At 44.8% G+C, this 20,453-nt stretch overlaps 1 protein-coding gene across 1 annotated transcript; it reads left to right on the top strand.

The window, feature by feature from the left end:
- Window positions 1-8,332: 8,332 nt before the first annotated feature.
- Window positions 8,333-16,564, top strand: LOC140723261 (uncharacterized; the record flags this gene model as incomplete). Its single annotated transcript, XM_073037868.1, has 6 exons — window positions 8,333-8,501; window positions 10,861-11,013; window positions 14,187-14,279; window positions 15,155-15,321; window positions 16,231-16,402; window positions 16,499-16,564. Coding segments are annotated over exons 1-6 (820 nt in total), but the record flags the coding sequence as incomplete, so codon positions are not given.
- Window positions 16,565-20,453: the final 3,889 nt, after the last annotated feature.

Raw genomic sequence — 20,453 nt, 5'->3', positions numbered from 1 at the left:
TGTCAACAGGTTCGCTAGGGAAAGAGATACAAAGTGTGAGTTACAAACAGGGCGAGGAGAAGTGTTTGCGAAGTCCAATGTGAAAATACTATTCCGACAGTGATCGACAAAATATGTTCCAAGCGAGAATATTTTAAAAATATTTCAAGAGACTAAAAACCCCTCATTCAGTGAACTAAAACGGTTTGCAGCCGAACTGCGCATTTGCTCCTGGTTAAGTTGCTGATGATACGCTCTCGATTTCACCTTGGCGATGTAACCGAAAGGGGCAGCACCTCTGCTCATTCGCCATCACAACCCAGAAACACGGAGATCACCATCTTCTCCCATACCTCCCTTGCGCCCTGCAACCCCCACCCGTGGGATCGTCATTTCAATGGCTCTTACCCTCGAAACCCCATTCAGGCACCAGCTGTCGGGATTGAGAGCCGCTGAACCCAGCGGCTATAGGAGAATCGGCTGATGTGAACTCGACAGGTTCCACTCAACGGAGCTCTCATGATTATTGAGCCAGTACTGCCCCGGACTAAGTGGGGTCGTGTTGTTCTCGGTCACCATGCCCAGGGTGAAACCGATGCACTCGTTCCCTGCGTTTAATCAATGAATGAGCACGGGGCCGTTTGAACAGAAACGGACTTCACTGACTTGTCCAGTGTCGCTTGTACACAAACTAACCGAAATTCAATAGTTTCAGACATGCCGATCAATAAATAAGCTCCTCCTCTGGGATATATCTGCCCTTTTGATCGCATTCGTTATCATCTTGCAGGAGCAATAGGGAGAAATTATTTCAAATCCCTAGCTGGACATGCTTGTGATAGCTATATTTAATATAATTCCCAGCTAGTACGGGTAAGACATGCTATCAAAGGTTTGATCGAAAAGCCTAAAGTGGCGGGGCGCGGGAGAGAGGGGGAGAGAGAGAGGGAGAGAGAGAGGGAGACGAAGGTAAGCAGAATTTATCCTGAAACTCCACTCTCTGTCCAATTATGATAGATTGGAAGGTGCTGTGTTGGGCGGCAGTTGGTACAATCCACAATGATCCCAAAATTCGTACTCTTCTTCAAAAATAAGTTATATCACAAGACTTATTTCAATCTGTAACAATGCGTGGTTGCCGATTTATACCTGCCAGCGGGGAGGATTGATTTCTCTGAATTTGAGCAGCATCGTCAGGGGTGACCTTTGGAGGGGGGAGGGGGCGGCAGTGAACGTGAGAGGATCCACCGGAGAGGATCATCTCTGCAGCAGTAGTCTGCCGTGTCTCCGCGCTGGGTTGGTTTCACCGGTACAAGACACCCAGTGAAACCACTGTTAATCGAAGAGCGTCCCGAGCATTTCAGACAGAGAGTAATTTCAATGTGTCGTCTTACCCGGAACACCGAAGGCTGCGAGAAAAGGGTAAAATGCAATCCTTACATCCCGGATTGTTGGTAGAGCCATTTTTTGGGTATTGTACAAAATGTACCGCACTCCTTGCACTAAGCGCCACTCGCCTGCGCTCTGAGCTGGCTGCCCTTTTATACATTAATCTATGCCCCGATGAAAATAAAACAACAGGCACAAAGGTTGCACAATGACTCAAGTTAGTTATAGTCAGTGAACAAACAAGGCGCCGTTTCTAATTCTGTGTTCTCTCGGCACCACACCGTCTAGCAAAGTAGACAGTCAGGAAGTTTTTAAAGCTGTTCCAGGCATTCCGCATTGAAATGCCATTCATGACCTGTCGCCTAGTTCCATTGTTGCCTTCACATTCATTTTATTTAATATTAATTGTATGATATTTCGGTCCATATCTCTCAAAGCAAATGTTTGCTCTGTGCGAGCTCACGGTTTATCCTGAACACAACCCCACGTTATATGAGCATTACAGCGGGCTTGCACAGTCCGCATTAGTTGCCCAATAAATGTGTGGAACATACCGATTTCATCACCTTATTCAAACTTTGCTCATTTTTCTTTTTTTTTATTTATTTTTTATTGAATTTCATCATTGAACTGAAATTTCCATAAGATCTATTTCAGATATTGTACATATATAACATATAATCATATATGTCAAAAATCTCCAAATAGTATTTATCTGAGGTAAACACTTATAGAAAACAGTCGAAAGAAAACAAAGCAAGCAAAATGAAAAAAAAACTACGTACAAGTAGAGAGTGATTTTTTTAACAACATATTCATTGATATGTGAGAATAAAATCAGGCCTATGAGGCATTATGTAGTTAACCCATTTTACCCAGTATGAATCAAATTGTTCCAGCTAATGATTAAAATATGCTGTTAACTTCTCCAATTTGAAAATGTCCATTGTAATTTCCATCCATGAATTTAAATGTGGGCTCTCCTGTGATAACCATTTCCTAGTAAGAGTCTTTTTACCAGCCACCAACAGTATATTCGTTAAATATTCATCTATTTTACACCATTCTTGAGGTAGACACACAAAATATATGGTCGTACTCTCTAAGGGTATTTCACATTTAAAGATGTCTTAATGATTTGCATTTTGATTTCCACAATTTTTCCAGCGAACAGGGAGGTTACTATCATAATGGGATTTCTAAGAGGGTGTAATAAAAAACTTATCAAATTATTTCCATCCAAACTCCCTCCATTTCTGTGAACTGGTACTCTTCCATTGATACCTCCATATTATTGTCCATTCTTCCTCAGATATAATTATCCCTTCTTCATTCTCCCATTTTGTTTTAATGTATGAAGCCGAACGTGTTTTAAGTTTTGACAAACCCTTATACATGCTTGAAATGATTCTACTACCGTTATCTGAATTCTATGCTTTTCTAAATAGCTCTATCAAGCATGTACGTGCCTTGGTTACATTTTTAAGCGTTTTATTAACATATTGTCCCATCTGTAAATACCGATAAAAATCTTGTTTTTCTAATAAGTGTTTCTCTTTAAGCACTTCAAAACTGAACAGTGTTCCTTCTTTCATTATGTTGAAAAGAAATGTTATTCCTTTAGCTGCCCAGTCCTTAAACCTAGCATCCAGTTTATTCGGTGTAAAATCCGAGTCATATGCACACCATTGAATAATTGCAATATCTCCCTCTAGATTTTATTCTTTTATAATAGTATTCCATATTTTAAGAGTCAATTTCACCCATGAGTTATCAATAGTATTTATGTACCTTTGCAGGTTGTTAGCAGCCAGAATTGCTTGTATGGGGATGGGAAGTACCCACTCCTCAAAGTTTTTCCATTGAGCGTCATATGATGGGTTGCACCAACATTTCACAGCTCTCAACTGTGCTGCAAAATTATAATCTCTAAGAGAAGGTAGGCTCCATCCCCTTTTCCTTTGTTAATTGCAAAGTTTTCAGACGACCTCTAGGCCTTTTACCCTGCCAAATATTCCTTGATAACATCTTGTTCCAATCATTGAATTGATTTTGATTAATCTCTATTGGTAGTGTATGAAAGAGATATAACAGGCTGAGCAATATATTAATTTTAATAGACTCAATCCTTGAACTGAGACTAAAAAAAAGAAATCAGGTTCCATCTTGCCATATCTTCCTTAATTTGTTTTATAAAAAGTCTGATAATCACATTCTCATAATTTTGCCAAATCTTTTGGCACAATAATGCCCAGATATTTGAAAGACTCTGTTTGCCATGCCCCGGGTATCGACTTTCTATTTCACTTGGTGGGCTCTAGTTATATGAAAGTAATTGGGTTTTATCTATGTTAATCTTGTACCCTGATATTTTACCATATTGTTCAAAGGATTGCATCAATTTAGGTAAAGAGTACGTTGGTTGCCCTAGATAGATCAAAATGTCATCAGCGTAGCAAGCCAAATTATGCTCTGTACCTTTAATAGTAATTCCCCTGATATCTTCATTTTGTCTGATGTATCGAGCTAATGGTTCCAGACACAATGCGAAGAGTAGCGGTGACCATGCACAACCCTGTCTTGGGCCCCTTTCTGGAGTAAGACTATTTGATAAATATCCATTGATTTTAATCCATGCCATACAGTTATGAATTCGGCAGGACAGTAGCATCTGGTGAGCTGTTATTTGCACTACCGCTTGGGACCATCCACGCCGACAAAAAAATAAATACTAAAAACAATAATGTACAAAATACAGGACTGCACTTGATCTAGCTCAACGGTGATCAGCTGACTGCAGCTGACATTAAGGTAGAAGTGATGCAAAGTGGGCGCGATTTTAAATCAATGTTAGCAGGGAAATCATGCTACGAGAAGAATAAACACCAGAGAGTCTGCAAGAGATGGTTGAGATTAGGAACAATGATCTAACCCAGTATTACAATTGCAAAGCAAGTGTGCGAAGAGCTGTTCAGGCAACATGAGTTCCCTTTTACCAAAACTTGCCGTTTCGGATGTAGGTATTTTGTTTTCTCTTTGAGACTGTGTATATTGTGGGTGTTTCTGAGCTGATCTCCTGAAAGTCCTGTTGAAGCAAAGGCTTTGATTCTGTTCATGGTTTCGATACATCGCAAACAGTTGGGGTGACCAGTTACAGAAAGTGGCAGACGGCATAGCGGAACGAAAGCCATCATTTCACTATTTAGGGCAGAAGGCTTGGTGGGCGAGAGGCGAATTTTTCCTGGCATGTTTTAAAGAAAAGCTGTGACAACCGCGAGATTCTAATCATTTTAATGGGGTCCTACCAAGGCAAATGGGTATCCTATGGAAGCCTTAATAGTTTATTTTACTATTCTGAAAGCGTCCTCGTTGAGTCCGGCCTGATAGCGGTTACAGAGATATGGCTGTAAGATGACCGGGTTGGGTGTTCATTATTACAGCATGTCAAAGAACAAGAGGCAGCACAGATGTTCAGTGGGAAACCCGAATAATCTTCATTGTTGATAGAGACGTAGCTGTAATGCAGAATATGTGTGATTTTAAAATCAGACAATGGGAATAGTAAACACAAAAGAGTCTGCAGAACTATTTGCTGGGAAAGCCCAAATCGTCGGACGCCATCTATGGAGAGGAATTTCTTGACGCGAAACGTCGAATGTTTATTTCTCTGCATAGATACTGCCCTACCTCCTAATTCCTGCAGTTTTGTTATGGATTTTTCCCAGGGCTGAAATGGCTAACATGAAAGGGCACAGTTTCAAGGTGCTGGGAAGTGGGCACAGAGGAGATAATTAGGGTGTTTTTTTTTACGCAGAGAGTGGTGAGAGCATGGAAAGGGCCTCTGGCGATGGTGGTGGAGGCGGATATGATAGGGTCTTTGAAGAGACACTTGGATAGGGACATGGATCTTCGTCAAATAGAGGGCTGTGTGTAACCCTGGGTAATTTCTAAAGGAAGTAGAGGTTCGGCACAAAATTGTTTGCCTGGGATATCACAGAGTCCTGGGATACACCAGTTTTAGTTGCAAGTGCAATGGACCCGGGTTCAAGCAGCGCATGTTTTTAAGGTGTTGAGCTACTATTTATTTTCTAAGCTCAGATTTTTGCTTCTGGTGTTCCTTTGTTATTGCTGGAAATGTGTTCAGTCCCACTGTTGCTCACACAATTCACAAGAGTAATCTCAGGAATGAGAGGGTTTATGTACGAGAAGCATCTGATGACTCTGGGCCTGAACTCTGAGGAGTTCAGAAGTATAGAGCTGGACGGGATCTTATTTAAACCCGCAGAACGCGGAACAGCCTGGAGACAGTGGACATGGGGAGGATGTTTCCATCAGCCGGAGAGTCTGTTATCTGAGAGGACAGCTTCAAAATGAAGAAGTTTCTCTTTAAACCTGAGATGAGAGAAACTTCGTCAGCAAAAGAGTGGTCGGCCTGCGGAGTTTGTTGCAACAGCTGGTGGTTGAAGCTGTCATTTGGTATAATATTGGTAATATATTATTGATCGATAGTGTAGGAATCATGTTTTGTTAGCCAGAACAACTACACGATTAATTCAATACAGCACCAGGCATGGCAAAAAGCAGCCTTTACAATTTTAGATTCATCATTTCAAAATGGCTACAGTGTTAACCTTTGTCACAATGTAATTCAGAGCGTGTGCTGCTGACTTTGTTATTTCCTTTTTCAGTTACTGTTGTTGAGCCACTTCCTCCGTTTCCACGGTAACAAACCACGAGAACTGCAAGAAGTGTTGCACAATTTCATCGTTCTGTGTTCACTTCCTCTTTGCGTAGAATCAGTAACCTCGGGAGCAACTTCAACGGAATGATAGTGGGAGGAAAGGATTCTGTGAGCATTAGCTGTGTGGAGTGAACATAGAAATATAGAAAACCTGCAAGCCCTTGGCTAACCCTCCTGTCCGAAACATGTACTTACTTCAAAAATTTCCCAGGGTTAGCCTTAGTCCGCTATTTTTCAAAATCCATGTATATATCCAAGATCCTCTTAAAGGACCCTACTCTGTCCGCCTCCACCCACGTCGCCGGCAGCAGTGTCCACGTACACACCACTGTCTGCGTAAAAGGAAAAAAAAATACCCCAGACATTGCCTTGGTACCTACTTCCAAGCACCTTAAAACTGTGCCCTCTCGTGTTAGTTATTTAAGCCGTGAGAAAATGCCTCTGCCTACCCGCACGATCATTGCCTCTCATCACGTTATACACCTCTATCAGGTCACCTCTCATCCTCCATCTCTCCAAGGAGAAATGGCCAAGTTCACTCAACCTATTCTCAGAAGGCTTGCTCTCCAATCCAGGCAACATTCTTATCTATCCCCTCTACACCCTTTCTATAGTTTGCACATCCTTCGGTTAGCGAGGTGACCAGAACTGAGCACAGTACTCCATGATGGGTCTGACCAGGGTCCTATATAGCTGTAACATTACCGCTCGGCTCTTAAACTCAATCCCACGGTTAATGAAGGACAATGCACCATAAGCCTTCCGAACCACACAGCCAACCTACGAGGCAGCTTTGAGTGTCTGATGGACTGTGATCCTCTACACTGCCAAGAGCCTGACCATTAATATTATATTCTACCATCATATTTGACCTAGCAAAATGAACCACCTCATACTTACCTGTGCTGAACTCCATCTGCCACTTCTCAGCCCAGTTTTGGATCAAACCGCGTCCCGCTGTAACCTCTAACAGCCCTCAACACTATCCACAATACCCCCAACCAACGTGCCATCAACAAATTTATTAACTTATCCCTCCACTTCCTCATCCAGGCCATTTCCAAAAATTGCTAAGAGAAGAGGTCCCAGAGCAGATCACTGAGTCGCAGCATTAATCTTCGATTTGCATGTAGAATATGACCCGTCTACAACTACTCTTTGTCTTCTGTGGAAAAGACAATTCTGGATTCACAAAGCAAGTTCTGCTTGGATCCCATGCCTCCTTAGCTTCTCAATTAGCCTTGCATGGGGTACCTTATCAAATGTCTAGCTGAAATCCATATACACTACATCTCCTGTTCTACTTTCACCAATATGTTTAGTCCAATCCTTAAAAAATTCAGTCAGGCTCGTAATAATCATATTATGCCTCTACAAATGTTCATAAATCAGGATCTCTCGATCAACTTCCCAACCACTGAAGTAAGACTCATTAGTGTATAAATTTCTTGACTATCTCTGCTCACTTTCTTGAATAAGTGAACAACATCCGCAAGTCTCCACTCATTTAATATCTGTGCATTAAAAATAATCGAAAACTGTTCTTGCAGGAAATTTAAAGTAAAAAAGAGAAAATGCTGGAAATATTTGGCAAATCGGCAGCATCTTGGATAGCCCCAGGTCTGAAACTGTGTCTTCACCATTTCTCCTTCACGGATGTACCCTGATGTACTGCGTCTCAGCATTTTCCATTTTATAACTTTACATTGTGTTTCTGCTACCCTGAGGGAAACATCACAGCCAACTGTGCTGTGCAAGATCCCACACAGCAAGAAGATAGTGATCAAATGTGCTCAGTTTAGCTGCTGGAGACAAGCTGAAGTGTATTCGCATCCTCTCACAAGCTACAGACCGTGAACCATCCTGAGCAACAGCCCAGGCAGAAGACCCTTAGGTTAGGTTCCCGTCCCACCTCGGTCTGTGAATCGAAAATGGCAGGGACACAACGGCAAATAGTCGGCAACAAGTCGTCTGTGTGTGGCTTATAATATAGATGGAGTCTCTCAGAATATAGAACTGACAGCATACGGGCTTCAATCCAGGTTGGTAATTTTACAGCTGGGATTGGATTTTTTTCTGTCTGCAGTAAGGCTGAGGTCACGGTGGTTAGACGTTGGTTATGGAGAAATTTCCGTCTGCACCACCTAGTGGGACATCATACCTGTCAAGAATTCTGGAGATTTTAGAAGAGATAACTATGGAGATAGATGAAGTTGGGCAGTGATGCTGTCCACATGGACGTTGGTAAAGCCTCTAACATTGCAGCTGATCTGGAAAGCTCGGTCACGTGGGATTCTCGGGAAGCATGTGAAGTGGATTCACTTCGGGCTCGATGACAAGAAGCAGAGGGAGATGATTGAAGATGGATGCAGCGAATGGAGGCCTGTGATGAGTGGGATGTGCGTATAATTGTCGAGACGTGTAATTCATTATTCATGCTTTTGGCTTTTATATGAATGAGCATGGTACGGTTAGCAAGTTTGATTCTAACTTCGAGTCCTTTCCTGATCTCTCTCTGTCTTCATCTCCAGAGACAAGTTGTCAACCGGCTTCTTTTATAAACCAACACGTACAAACAAGCTGGAGGAGCTCAGCAGGTCGGGTAGCATCTGATGCTGTCCGACCTGCTGAGTTCCTCTAGCTTGTTTGTACGTGTTGATTTGACCACAACATCTTCAGTGTACTTTGTGTCTTTTACAAACCTACTGATACCCTTGGCAATCTCGACCATACCTTTTCCCAACCTATCACTTGTAAAATGCTCTACCCTTTTCTCAGTTTCTTTGCTTCCGCTGCATCTGCTTCCAGGATGTGGCTGTCCTCCCTCCACTATTGATGCTCACATTTGTCATACGTCCGTGCTCACCCAACTTCCGACCACCGTAATAGTAATAGAGTTCCTCTTGTCCTTACCTCACTAATCTCCCTCCAGCTTCATATCCCTGCAAGAGTCCTAAGTGCAACAGCTACCCGTACACCTCCTCCCTCACCTCCATTCAGACACAAAACAATCCATCCAGGAGCACAGCACCTGCGAATCTGCTGGGGTCATTTATTGCGTCGTGTGCTCCCGATGCGGCCACCTTTATATTGGTGAGACCCGCCATAAATTGGGAGACCGTTCTGTCGAGCATCTCTGTATCGTCTGGCACAACGGGGACTTTACAGTGGCCAAACGTTCCCATTCTGACGTCTCGATCAATGGCCTCCGCTTGTGCCAAGATAAAACCACCCTCAGGGTGGAGGAGCAAAACCTTATATTCCATCTGAGTGCTCTCCAACCTTATTGTATGAATATTGAATTCTTCTTCCAGTAAACAAATACCCCCACCCAATTACTCTATACCCCACTCTGAACTTATATTCAATCTGAGTGCTCTCCAGCCTTATTGTATGAATATTGAAATCTCCTTCCAGTAAACAAATACCCCCCACCCACTTCTCAGTTCCGCACTCCCCACCCAGAGCTTACATTTCTGCTCAGCAGCCTATTACTTCCTCCTGTGCCCCCTCTTTCCCTTTCTCCCATTGACAACGCTCCGATTCTTTCGTCTCCAGCCCTTGAACTTCACTTGAAGTCACTTGACTTCAGCTATCACCTTCCACCTCCTCTCTTTCTACTTCCCCACCTCTTTATTCAGATCACTTCCCCCTCCTCCTCAGTAATGAAAAAGGCTCGTGGTCCAAAATGTGTACTGTTTATTCTTTCCCATAGATACTGCCTGTTGTGCTGAACTCTTCCATCATTTTGTGTGGTGTTTTGGATTTCCAGCATTTGCAAGCTTTCTCGTCTTTGAGTGTGGTAATTACGGTAACAATTATTTGGGCTTTGTTGAGATTGTACCTGGAATAAGGTGTAAAACCCCGCTCTCCATACTAACACGGGTTATACAGACCAAAGAACAAACTGCCGGAGGAACTCAGTGGGTCGGGCAGCATCTGTGTAGGAAAATGGACCGTCAACATTTCGGGCCGAGACACTCCCTCTGGATTGTGAGTGGACGGCAAATAGTCGGAGAAAAGACGAGAGGTTTGGGGATGGGGCAAGAGCTGGGGAGTGAGAGGTGGATCCAGTTGAGGGGAGAGGTAGGAAGGTGGAAATAATGACGGAGTGCGAGGTGAGTGGTGCGGGCCACACGGGGCTGCAGAAATGGAATTTAATTCCATGGAGGATTATAAGAAGTGAGAGAGTGTTTGCTTTGGAGATTCGCCAGACTGACTCCTGCAGGGGGAAGTCTCAGTCATCGTCCTCACATAAAACAGAGGCCGGCAGATGTGTGGAGACCGAAGGGATCGAGGAAATGAGGATCGGGCACAAACATGTGGCTGAGATTGAAGAGCTGCCGTCATCTTGTTGATGGTTTAAGGGACAGAATGGCCACCTCCTCCTGTTTCTCACTTGATGTTTCAGTTTTCCTGTCCAGTGAGGCTCCGGAGGAATGTAAATAGAAATTAGTGTTTATAAACATAGAAGTGTTTTCAATGAAACCTGCATAATTCCTGTTGGAGTGGGAATTCTGTATCGGACCGGGATGGGAATTGATCCCGTAACTCTCAGAACCGGGTGGTGGAGTAATCGGGACATGGAAGATGCAGAGGGAAAAACTGAAAATTGTAGTTGGTGTTAATACGAAATAAGATGTAAAATGCGGCAGGTAGGTCGGGCAGCGTGTGAAACCGGTTCAGATGGGAGACCCTCCTCCCGTCACATGATCCTGTTTCTCACTCCCATTTCAAACGCCAATCTGCAGCACGTGAGAGTTCCACCGTCAAAGCTCCGCCCCCGCGCTCACATTCCCCGGATGGGCGGTGGTTTTCTTTCCGTTCTCTGTTGAAGCGGATCATCGGCTTGGAGCCGGAGGACCGATCTCTGTCTGGAGAACAATTTGACCAAGTTCTCATCAGTGAGTATTGAGGCCGGTCACTCGGGGTGAACGCGACCGACAATTTCCCATCGGTGAGTACTGAGGCCGATCCCGGTGTGTGTGTGTGGGGGGGGAGGGGTAGAGATTTTGGGCAGTGAGTCCCTTTAACTTCCTCGAACTGGCCGCCTCTTTCCACTTCCTGGACACAAACTGCAGGGGTCCGTCAGGGTTGTAGGTCCTTCACACTGAACCGCCTGAGAGGAGCCGCCGCTCAGCCCCTGGTGTTCTGGTCCCAGGAGCGGGGTGAGTGGTGATGCCGAGACTGAACCCATCCATTAAGATGTACCTGGGGAACTTTACTTCCAACAACCGGCTCGGTATCGGATCCAAGCTTCAGATGGATCGATGGCTGGGGTCGATAATTGTTTTACATATTCCCAACACACTGAATGCGGCCATTCGGCCGGCATTGATTGTATGGAGTGTATTACACCAGGGTCAGAATGAACTGATAACCAACAAACATTTTAGCGTGTTGCTGGTATTTTACAATCAGTTACCATCTGTGCATAATATAAAGAGGTGGGATAAAGCTACAGTTGCAGGAAATTTCAAGTAAAAAGACGAAAATACTGGAAAAGCCGATCGACAGCATCTTGGACAGTTCCAGTTCAGATATTGGATCTTCCACCATTTCTCCTTTCTCGGATGTAACCTGATGTACGGAGTTCCCATATTTTTCTATTTTATAATTTTACATTTTCTTCCTGCTACACTGAGCGGAAGCATGGCAGACAGCTGTGCTGGGCAAGATCCCACACAGCAATGCCATTGTGATCAAACCTGCTCAGTTTAGTTGTTGGAAACAAGCTGAAGTGTATCTGCATCTTCTCACAATCTACAGACCGGTGAACCAGACTGAGCCCCGGCCCCGGCAAAGGGTTCCAGTTCAACATCAGTTTGTGAATCGGAAATGGCAGGAACACCACGGCAAATCGCCGGCACCATAACGTCTTTGTATGGGTCATAATATTGGGTTAGTGACTCTGAGGGTATGGAACTGGCAGTATGCGAGCTTCAGTCCAGGTCGGCAATTCTACAACTGGATTGGAATTTCCTCAGTCTACCGTGAAGCTGAAGTCCCGGTTGGTTGGACATTGATTGTGGGGAAATTGTCATCTGCACCACTCAGTGGGACATCATATCTGACAAGTATTCTAGAAACTTTTGAAGAGCTAACTGAAGACAGATAAAATAGAGCAGTGATGTTATTTGTTACGTACCCGTGGGTATCTTATACCAGTCACGTGACCATGATGTAATTGAAGCTATGCTGGAGATGAGGTAATGGTCTTGTGATGGGGGATTGATGTCATTTTCCCGCCAGTGAGAGATCATGTGATAGTTTCCCCCCTAACCGGGTATTAAAGGAGAACCCCACCCTGTGACGTGGGCAGTTCGTGTTTGAATTTGCTAGTGACTCCACGCTTCTGTGTATTCCGATGTTATGACGCAGATTCATTTAAAAGTGGAGTTTTACTTTCTGCCTTAAGTCAAAGGTTATTGCCGTCAGTTTTGCCATAATACTGCCAGTCCAGTCATTGGAGAGTGAAGATTTGAAGTTCGGTAAGTTAATGATCGAGGAAAGTTGATTTCGATGGTAAAGCAGGTTCGACTTTGTTTGATTCTCATTCGGAAGGAATTTGTCAGCTATGCCCATGATAACTCCTGTGCTACCAGAAAAATAGAGGGTTGGGTGAAGTTTTGCCAAAGAAAGGTCAGTGCCTTTAAGCCGTTTCATTTTCTTCATCATGAATCCTTTGATCAAAACATACTTCGTCTGGGAACAGCAGTAACACGACGTGAAAGAGAATTTAAATTGTTTCAAGAAGTCTCTCCTAAGCGACTGGCTAAAATTTTGGGCTTTCGTATTACTACTTCTGAGAACTGTTTTTGCATTATCGTTTTAAGAACTGTTTTCGGATTCTCGCTTTAAGAACTGTTCGAGCTGCCGTATTGCAGCTGACTTCCGGTTGTTAGGCGTTTGTTTACTTTTTGGTTTTTTTAGCAGTGTTTAATAAATGTTTTATTTGTTATAAAAACCCTGTTTCAATCATATATTCATTGTTGCTGGATTGTAACATATTCATCTGAACTTTGGAAAAGTCTGTAACAAGTTCCCGCATGACAGCTCATCTGGAAGGATAGGTCACGTGGGATTCTCGGGGAGCTGGTGAGCTGGATTCACACCGGGTTCAATGACAGAGAGCAGAGGGTGATGACTGAAGATGGATTTAACGAATGGATGTCCGTGACGAGTGGGAAGTGCATGTCAGTGTCGAGGCCTCGTTAATTAGATATTCATGACATTGATTTGTATATGAATGTACATGGCATGGTTAGAAAGTTTGATACTAAATTCAGGAGTCTGGTTCATATTGCAACAGGTTACAATGAATTTTCCCAACTTGCTGTTTCGGATGTATGGCGGGTCTACATTGTGCTTAACAAGGTACCATATAACTATCTGATAATAGCCAGGTGCTGTGTCCAAAGAAATCTTGACCGAGTTTAGATGATAATAATGGTCTTAAAGTTCTGCCGGAGATAACATAGTGGTTCAGAACAAGATGTCATGATGCTATGTGTGAGATTTCATTGTTCAGGATGTCAGAGTGATTCTATACAGACTTAAACCATGGTCTATATTGCCACTGGTGTCAATGCCTGGGGATGTAAAACTGAAAGGAGATGGTGAGAATCAGGTGTGACTGAGAAATCTGTATAATTCAGTGACGAGAGGAATGGATGTCCCAATAATCAGCAGAAATGTTTCAACCCACACTGCTGTAACGGCTGTCCATTACTCACCATAGCACCACCAGTGGTAGGAGGGCCAAAGCAGTGGGCGCTGTCTGCTCAACCTGCCTTGCCATTCCATTGACACTTCACTCCCGTTCGAGGACACAAGACTGGCTCCGAAAAGGGAATTGTCTGCAATATAAGCGCGTAGGTACCCCGGAAGTCCCGGCACGGTGTACAATAGATGGAGAGCGCGGAAATCGATGGGCTCAGCTGGATCAGGCCCTGTCAAGGCTTCACTGGACAGGCCCAAGATGTTTGGAAGTGTTTGCCTCAGTTTAAAAACAAAACAGTGTTCTCCTTTAAACCCCAATTAATGTTTGACCCTCCTGTTATTTGTTTTGTTACAGAGCAACAAAATCTGATCACACCTGTCCTCACAATGGGTCAATGTGCAGGCAGGGGAGGACTTCCAGTGTCGTCAACATCGGGAAAGGACACGGGTATGTTGGCGAATTATTTTAATTTATAAATACTCTGCTGATTCTGCGTCTGTGTTTAATTCAATATTGGGAATTCACAAAGTGTTTGTGAAAACTGAACAGAGAGATAAGAGAGGGAGTTAACATTTCTGGGGGAAATACAGTCAAACGTAGAAGGTGTACAATTACCGTCTGCTGCTGCTCCTGTAACAGATTGTGATGCACATTAAAATAGCGAGTTACTCTAGAAGACATGACATTCTGCAGATGCTGAAAGTTGTGGGCAATAAAAAGACACAAAATATTGGCAGAACTCAGCAGGTCAGGCAGCATCCATGGAGAGGAATAAAGATTTGACATTTTGGATGAGGACCACGATGAATGGAAAGTAATGTGGCAATATCTAGAATTTCTGTTCCCTCATTTCCAGTCCGATGAAGGGCCTTAGCCCAAAACATTGATTGCTTATTCTTCTCCATAGATGCTGCCTGACATGCTGAGTACCTCCAGCATTTTGTGAGATTCTCCAGAGATTTGCTGAGGAAGGGGTTGATCAGGCCGGCAGACAGTAACCGAGAGCAAAGCGGTGGTGATGGGCAGCACCAGGAGAGTGATGGTGCTGGGTTACTATATTCTTAGGAATAAGCAGGGTCCTTTCCAAACAGAGAGTTATATTCCTGGGGACACGAAAGAGCAGCCTTCAACAGATGAAACTATACCTGCTCCTACAACCCCGGCGCCCCCGATCCCCCGGCCAAAGCCTGTTCCCCCCCCACCCCCCATCCCCATATACATATATTTCGGACTGTGTTTGGTGATCTTTAGGTTCCAAAGGGAACGTTACTGTCCAGTATGAGGTCAGTAATTTCTTTAATGCTCCTCATTTTCCTTCACAGGTCCGGGCTCAGTGATCACCGAGCTCCTGGCAAGCTGGGACGATTTCCAGCTGCTGCAGTTGACGAACTTCTACCGGGACAGGCTGGAGCAGGCGATGGAAGGACGGGTTCACGGAGTGAGTCTGGCATTAAAGGCTGAGAAACAGTTCAGCAGAGAGGAACATCGGGTGAGTGGGAGGGAGAATGGGTTTGAATTTTCACACATCACAGGACTGATGGCTGTCGGATCTTTGACTCAACGGATATTAAATTAGATAAAAGAATAACTGGGAAATAAGTACTCCACATGCAATCCCGAACATGTGAATCTGAACCGGAGATGGAAAGAGGTGAAAAGACCCCGCGGACTGGTGGGGAGCCGCTCGATGTTCAGAGTGAGTTGAGCAAGTAACAGGTCTGTGGGCTTACAGCATTAAATGCAAATATGACAGGAAGTTTCAGTCTGTGAAAAATGTACAGAGTGACGGCAGGATGTCAGTGAGAACCGGGACATCATCAGTGAATGCCACAGGAGCCCGGGTGTGTTCAGTTCTGGGTGGAGATAATTCTGTTACAATCCGTAACTGCAAACAGTGTGAATCGGGGAACATTGCCATGTTGTAACGTGTAATCACTGAAAAAACCTCTACTGGAAAAGGGAAGCGAAAGGTGTCAGATGTCAGCCAGTAATCCGCTGTCATGTTGGACACTGGCGGACTGAGGAGATGAATCACATGATAATTTCTGCAACTTCTCTGAGGCTGTTCAATCTGTTATATAAAATAAAACCCTCCAGTTTTATTTCTTCCTCTGTGATCGTTATTTTATGATTTCTGTTTTACACCGTCAAATCCGGTGAGGGATTATTTATGGAATTGGAGCCACGTCAGTGAAGGATGTCATTGACTGGTGGACCAGGTGCACAGTGAATGTCCCTCCTTGTGCTCTGCACTCAGAATGTACAGTCCACGTTCAGACAGGAGCAGCACCTGTCCGGGTGACTGCTCAATGTGATCCCGTTACAGAGCACATCATTTACTTCTCATTCTCTGTGTGAATCTGTCAGTCCCTGATATGTTCACTGTTACTCTTCACAGAAAATCTCTGATCTCGCTGATAAGGGAGAGCAGGCGGACAGTTCTAAACTCCTCCTGAGCCTGGTGATGGAGAAAGGCTCCCGCGCCCGGAGGGTGATGTGGGAAACCTTTGTGAAAATGTGGAATGATGTTGCAATGTGGGACAAAATACTGAACGAAATACAGATATATGGTGAGAAAATATCAGAGATTAATTCAAATTTGGATTGAATACAGCACACTTTAAAATTTTACACATCATTCCCTCAATGTGTTTAAATTCAAACAGGTTGTGATCCCTCCCATCGATCAAATCCCGCTCAAGGTTTAATCAAGGTTCTCAGTGAGCTGAAAGGTAAGTGAACGTGCATTGAATATTGAAGAGTATAACACAGGAATAGGTCATTAGTCATATAATATTGTGCCGAACCAGCTGAGAAGTAAATCAACATAACCCAACTCTAATCTCTCCTTCCTACACCATGTCCATACTCCTCCATCTTCCTTACATCCATGTGTCTATCCAAACGACTCTTAAAAGCTTCTGATAATTTGTCTCTATCACCTTACCGGGCAGTGCGGTCCATGCAGCCACGGCTCTCTGATGAATGAAAAGCTCTCTCTCACATCATACTTCATTCTACACCATCTCACCTTCAATATATTCCCTCTGGTAATAGACATTTCAACCGCGACAAACTGATGATCTCTGTCCACTCTATCTCTGCCTCTCATAATATTCTCAACCTGTGTCAGAGCTCCCCTTGGCCTCCGATGATCCAGAGCAAACAATCTAATTTTATCCAGCCTCTCATGATAGCACATGCCCTCTGAACCAGGCAGCATCCCGGTAAACCTCTTCTGCTCCCTCTCTAAAGCCTCAAAATCCCTCCAGTAGTGGGGCGGTATGCAATAGCCCAGAATGGGCTGCAGCAGAGTTCATTAAGTTGAAACTTGACCTCTGTTTCCACCAACGGTTGTAATTTGCGTACGGCGGTTAGGTTGTTGAGCCACAGGGATCTGACCAGGTAAATATGGGCACTGTGACAGAGAACACAGTGAGAACACATGTTTCTTAGAGGGAATGTTTTCAAAGGTCATTTTGAGGAAAGAGGCAGAGAGCTGGCAAGTTTGAGGAAATTGGTCACACCGCTCCAGGGCCTAAAAGTCCCTCCTCTGCGAGTCTATGTGGAGAAAGGGAGAGGGGGATATGGAAAATGGAATTAAAAACTTATATTTCTTCACACAAGATGTCAAAACCTTCTCTTGATAGCCACTGCCCTCTCTGGAACAGACTCATTCTTAACCGATTTCTAAATTTCCCACAGCAGATTATCTTTTCTTAGAGTTGGGCATCCACTGAAGTTGCAGTCACAGAATAGTAATAATAGCATCAGTTTAATTAGAAAATCAGGTAACATCCCAACTGGTCTGTTCAACCACAGAGCAGCATATGAACACACTGTGTTCACATCTACTCTCCCTAGTGCAAACACTGCTACAGTGTTAGAGAGGGTGAGACTGGGTGACATATTCCTCAGCTCAGTCCACAAAAGCTGAAATTCATGTCTGCCGGTGTTGTGCGATGGACACTGTGGAAGGGTGAGAGATGGGAATTAGGACAGAGAAACCGAGGGTTGTGGGATCGCGGCAAGGAAGGTGAAAATGACTGAAAATATCTCTGAATAATTTTGCAATTAGTTAAACTGTGACCGTCTGGATGGAAAGCTCACTACATCTATAAGCCCATCATGACTGTGAAAACGGAGCCCGGGGCAGTTCATGGGCTCAAGAGATTGTAAGGCTTCATCACTGCAGACTGAGTTGGATCACTCAACTGCACATTTAACAGAGGAGAGCGCGTAGGAAAGACAAACATCACAAAACTTATTAATATTGCATCAGCCCATGTTTATCTGATTATTCAAAGCTCTCAACAGAAATATAAGGAATCTCGGCCAGAACCCTGGTTCTGTCTCTCTCAATTACAAGAACAAATTCCAAAGATGATAATTTAAATATGGGACCAGAGATAGATGAATCAGGATGTTTACAAACTACTCACCTCTGTTAATGCTGTTCCAGTCCACATCAGGTCAATGAAACCCCTCAGTTTCTCTGCACCATGGGTTTGGTAAATCGCTACAAGCTTTTTGCTCACTATTCCTCATGTTGTTTGCCGAGGGAACAAACACGACAGTGAAATTCCTACAGCCATTTCTGTACATGAAACAGAATCTCTCCCTGACTATTGAAGAACACCATTTCTACCACTGTCATATTCTCTAAAGAAAATATGTCTACAATTAATGTTTTCCTACGCTCCCTATTACAGCCGAACATTTTGAATGGAGACCCCACACACCCCTAACAGGGTTCTGACACAGTTTGGGACCCCACACACCCCAGACACGGTCCTGACACACTGTGAGACCCCACACCCCTCTGACATGGTCCCAATACACTGTGAGACCCTACACACCACTGGTACAGTCTTCTCACATTGTGAGACCACACAGATCGCTGGCAGGGTCCAGAAACTCTGTGAGACCCCACACATCGCGGACAGGGTCCTGACACACTGTGAGACCACACTCATCGCTGGCAGGTCCTGACACACAGCCAGACATCAGACAACCCTGACAGGTTCCGGACATACTGTGGGACCGCACACACCCCTGACGGGGTCCTGACACACTGTGAATCCCCACCCACTAATGACAGGGTCCTGACATACTGTGAGACCCCACAAACACCTGACAGGTTCCTGACACACCGTGGGACACCGCACACCCCTGACAGGGTCCTGAGACACTGTGAGACTTCACAAACCCTTGGCAGGGTACTGACACACAGTGAGACCACACAGACACCCAGCAAGTTCCTGATACATAGAGAGACCCATGCACTTCTGACAGGATCCTGTCATGCTGTGAGACCCCACACACCCCTGACAGTGTTCCGACACAGAGACCCCACACACCCCTGGCAGATTTCTGACACACTGTGAGACCCCACACAGACCTGACTGGTTCCTGACACACTGTCAGACCGATCATACCCTTGACAGGGTCCGGACACATTGTGGGGCCCCACACAACTCTGACATGCGTCCTGACACACTGTGAGACACCACACTCTCCTGACAGGTTCTGGACACACTGTGGGACCCCACACACCCTAGACAGGGCCCCAACACACTGTGAGGCACCACACACCACTGACAGGGTCCTGACACAATGAGACCCCGCACAGCCCTGACAGGGTCCAGACACATTGTGAAGCCCCTCACACCCCTGACAGGGCCCTGACATACTATGACACCCCACACACCCCTGACAGGGTCCAGACACGCCGTTAGACACCACACAACCTTGGCAAGGTCCTGATGCACTGTGAGTCTCCACACAGCTTGACAGGTTCCCAGTACCCTGTGAGACCCTACACATCCCTGGCAGTGTCCTGAGACACTGTGAAACCCCACACGTCCCTAATAGGTTCCCGGCACTCTGTGATACCCTGCATGTCCCTGACACTCTGAGATCAGATCTTATCAGGGAGATTATTGTAAATGATCCCTTAGGAGGCAGCTAGGGTCTGCATAATAGAATAGGAAACGCAATATAATGTAGCAGAAGTGAGAGAAAAGCTAGTTGATTTGGAAGGTTCTAAAATCTAACAATAGGTAACAAAAAGAAGCATAAAGAAGGGATGAAGACAAAAGAAATAAATTATAGGCTATCACACAGAAAATGATGGAGAAACTCAGCACATCTATGGAGAAAGTACAGTCAACGTTTCGGGCTGAGAACATTCGGTGGGACTGGAGATAAAACGCTGAGGAGTCGGTTTGAAAGGTGGAGGGCGGGGTGGGAGGGGAGAGAGAAATGCCAGGCGATAGGTGAAATTTGGAGGGGGAGGGATGAGCAAAGAGCTAGGAAGTTGGTTAGTAAAAGAGACAGAAGGAATGGAAGAAAGGAAAATAGTGGGTGGAGAGAGCAAAAGAGGGAGGCGTAGTTGATCTCGGTATGGTCTGTTGTCTGTCGATGAGACCGGACATAGAGTGGCGATCGGTTTCGCCGAGCGTCTGCACTGTGTCCGCCAGAACAAGCGTGATCCCAGTGGCCACCCATTTTATTTCCTCTTCCCATTCGGATACGTCAGTCCATGGCATCCTGCACCGTCAGGATAAGGCCACACTCGGGTTGGAGGAACAACACCTTACGCTCCGTCTGAGCAGCGTC

The sequence above is a fragment of the Hemitrygon akajei genome, unplaced genomic scaffold (genome assembly GCF_048418815.1).
Source record: "Hemitrygon akajei unplaced genomic scaffold, sHemAka1.3 Scf000106, whole genome shotgun sequence".
In the NCBI taxonomy this organism is placed as follows: Eukaryota; Metazoa; Chordata; class Chondrichthyes; order Myliobatiformes; family Dasyatidae; genus Hemitrygon; species Hemitrygon akajei.
This window is presented reverse-complemented; position numbering and strand designations above follow the sequence as displayed.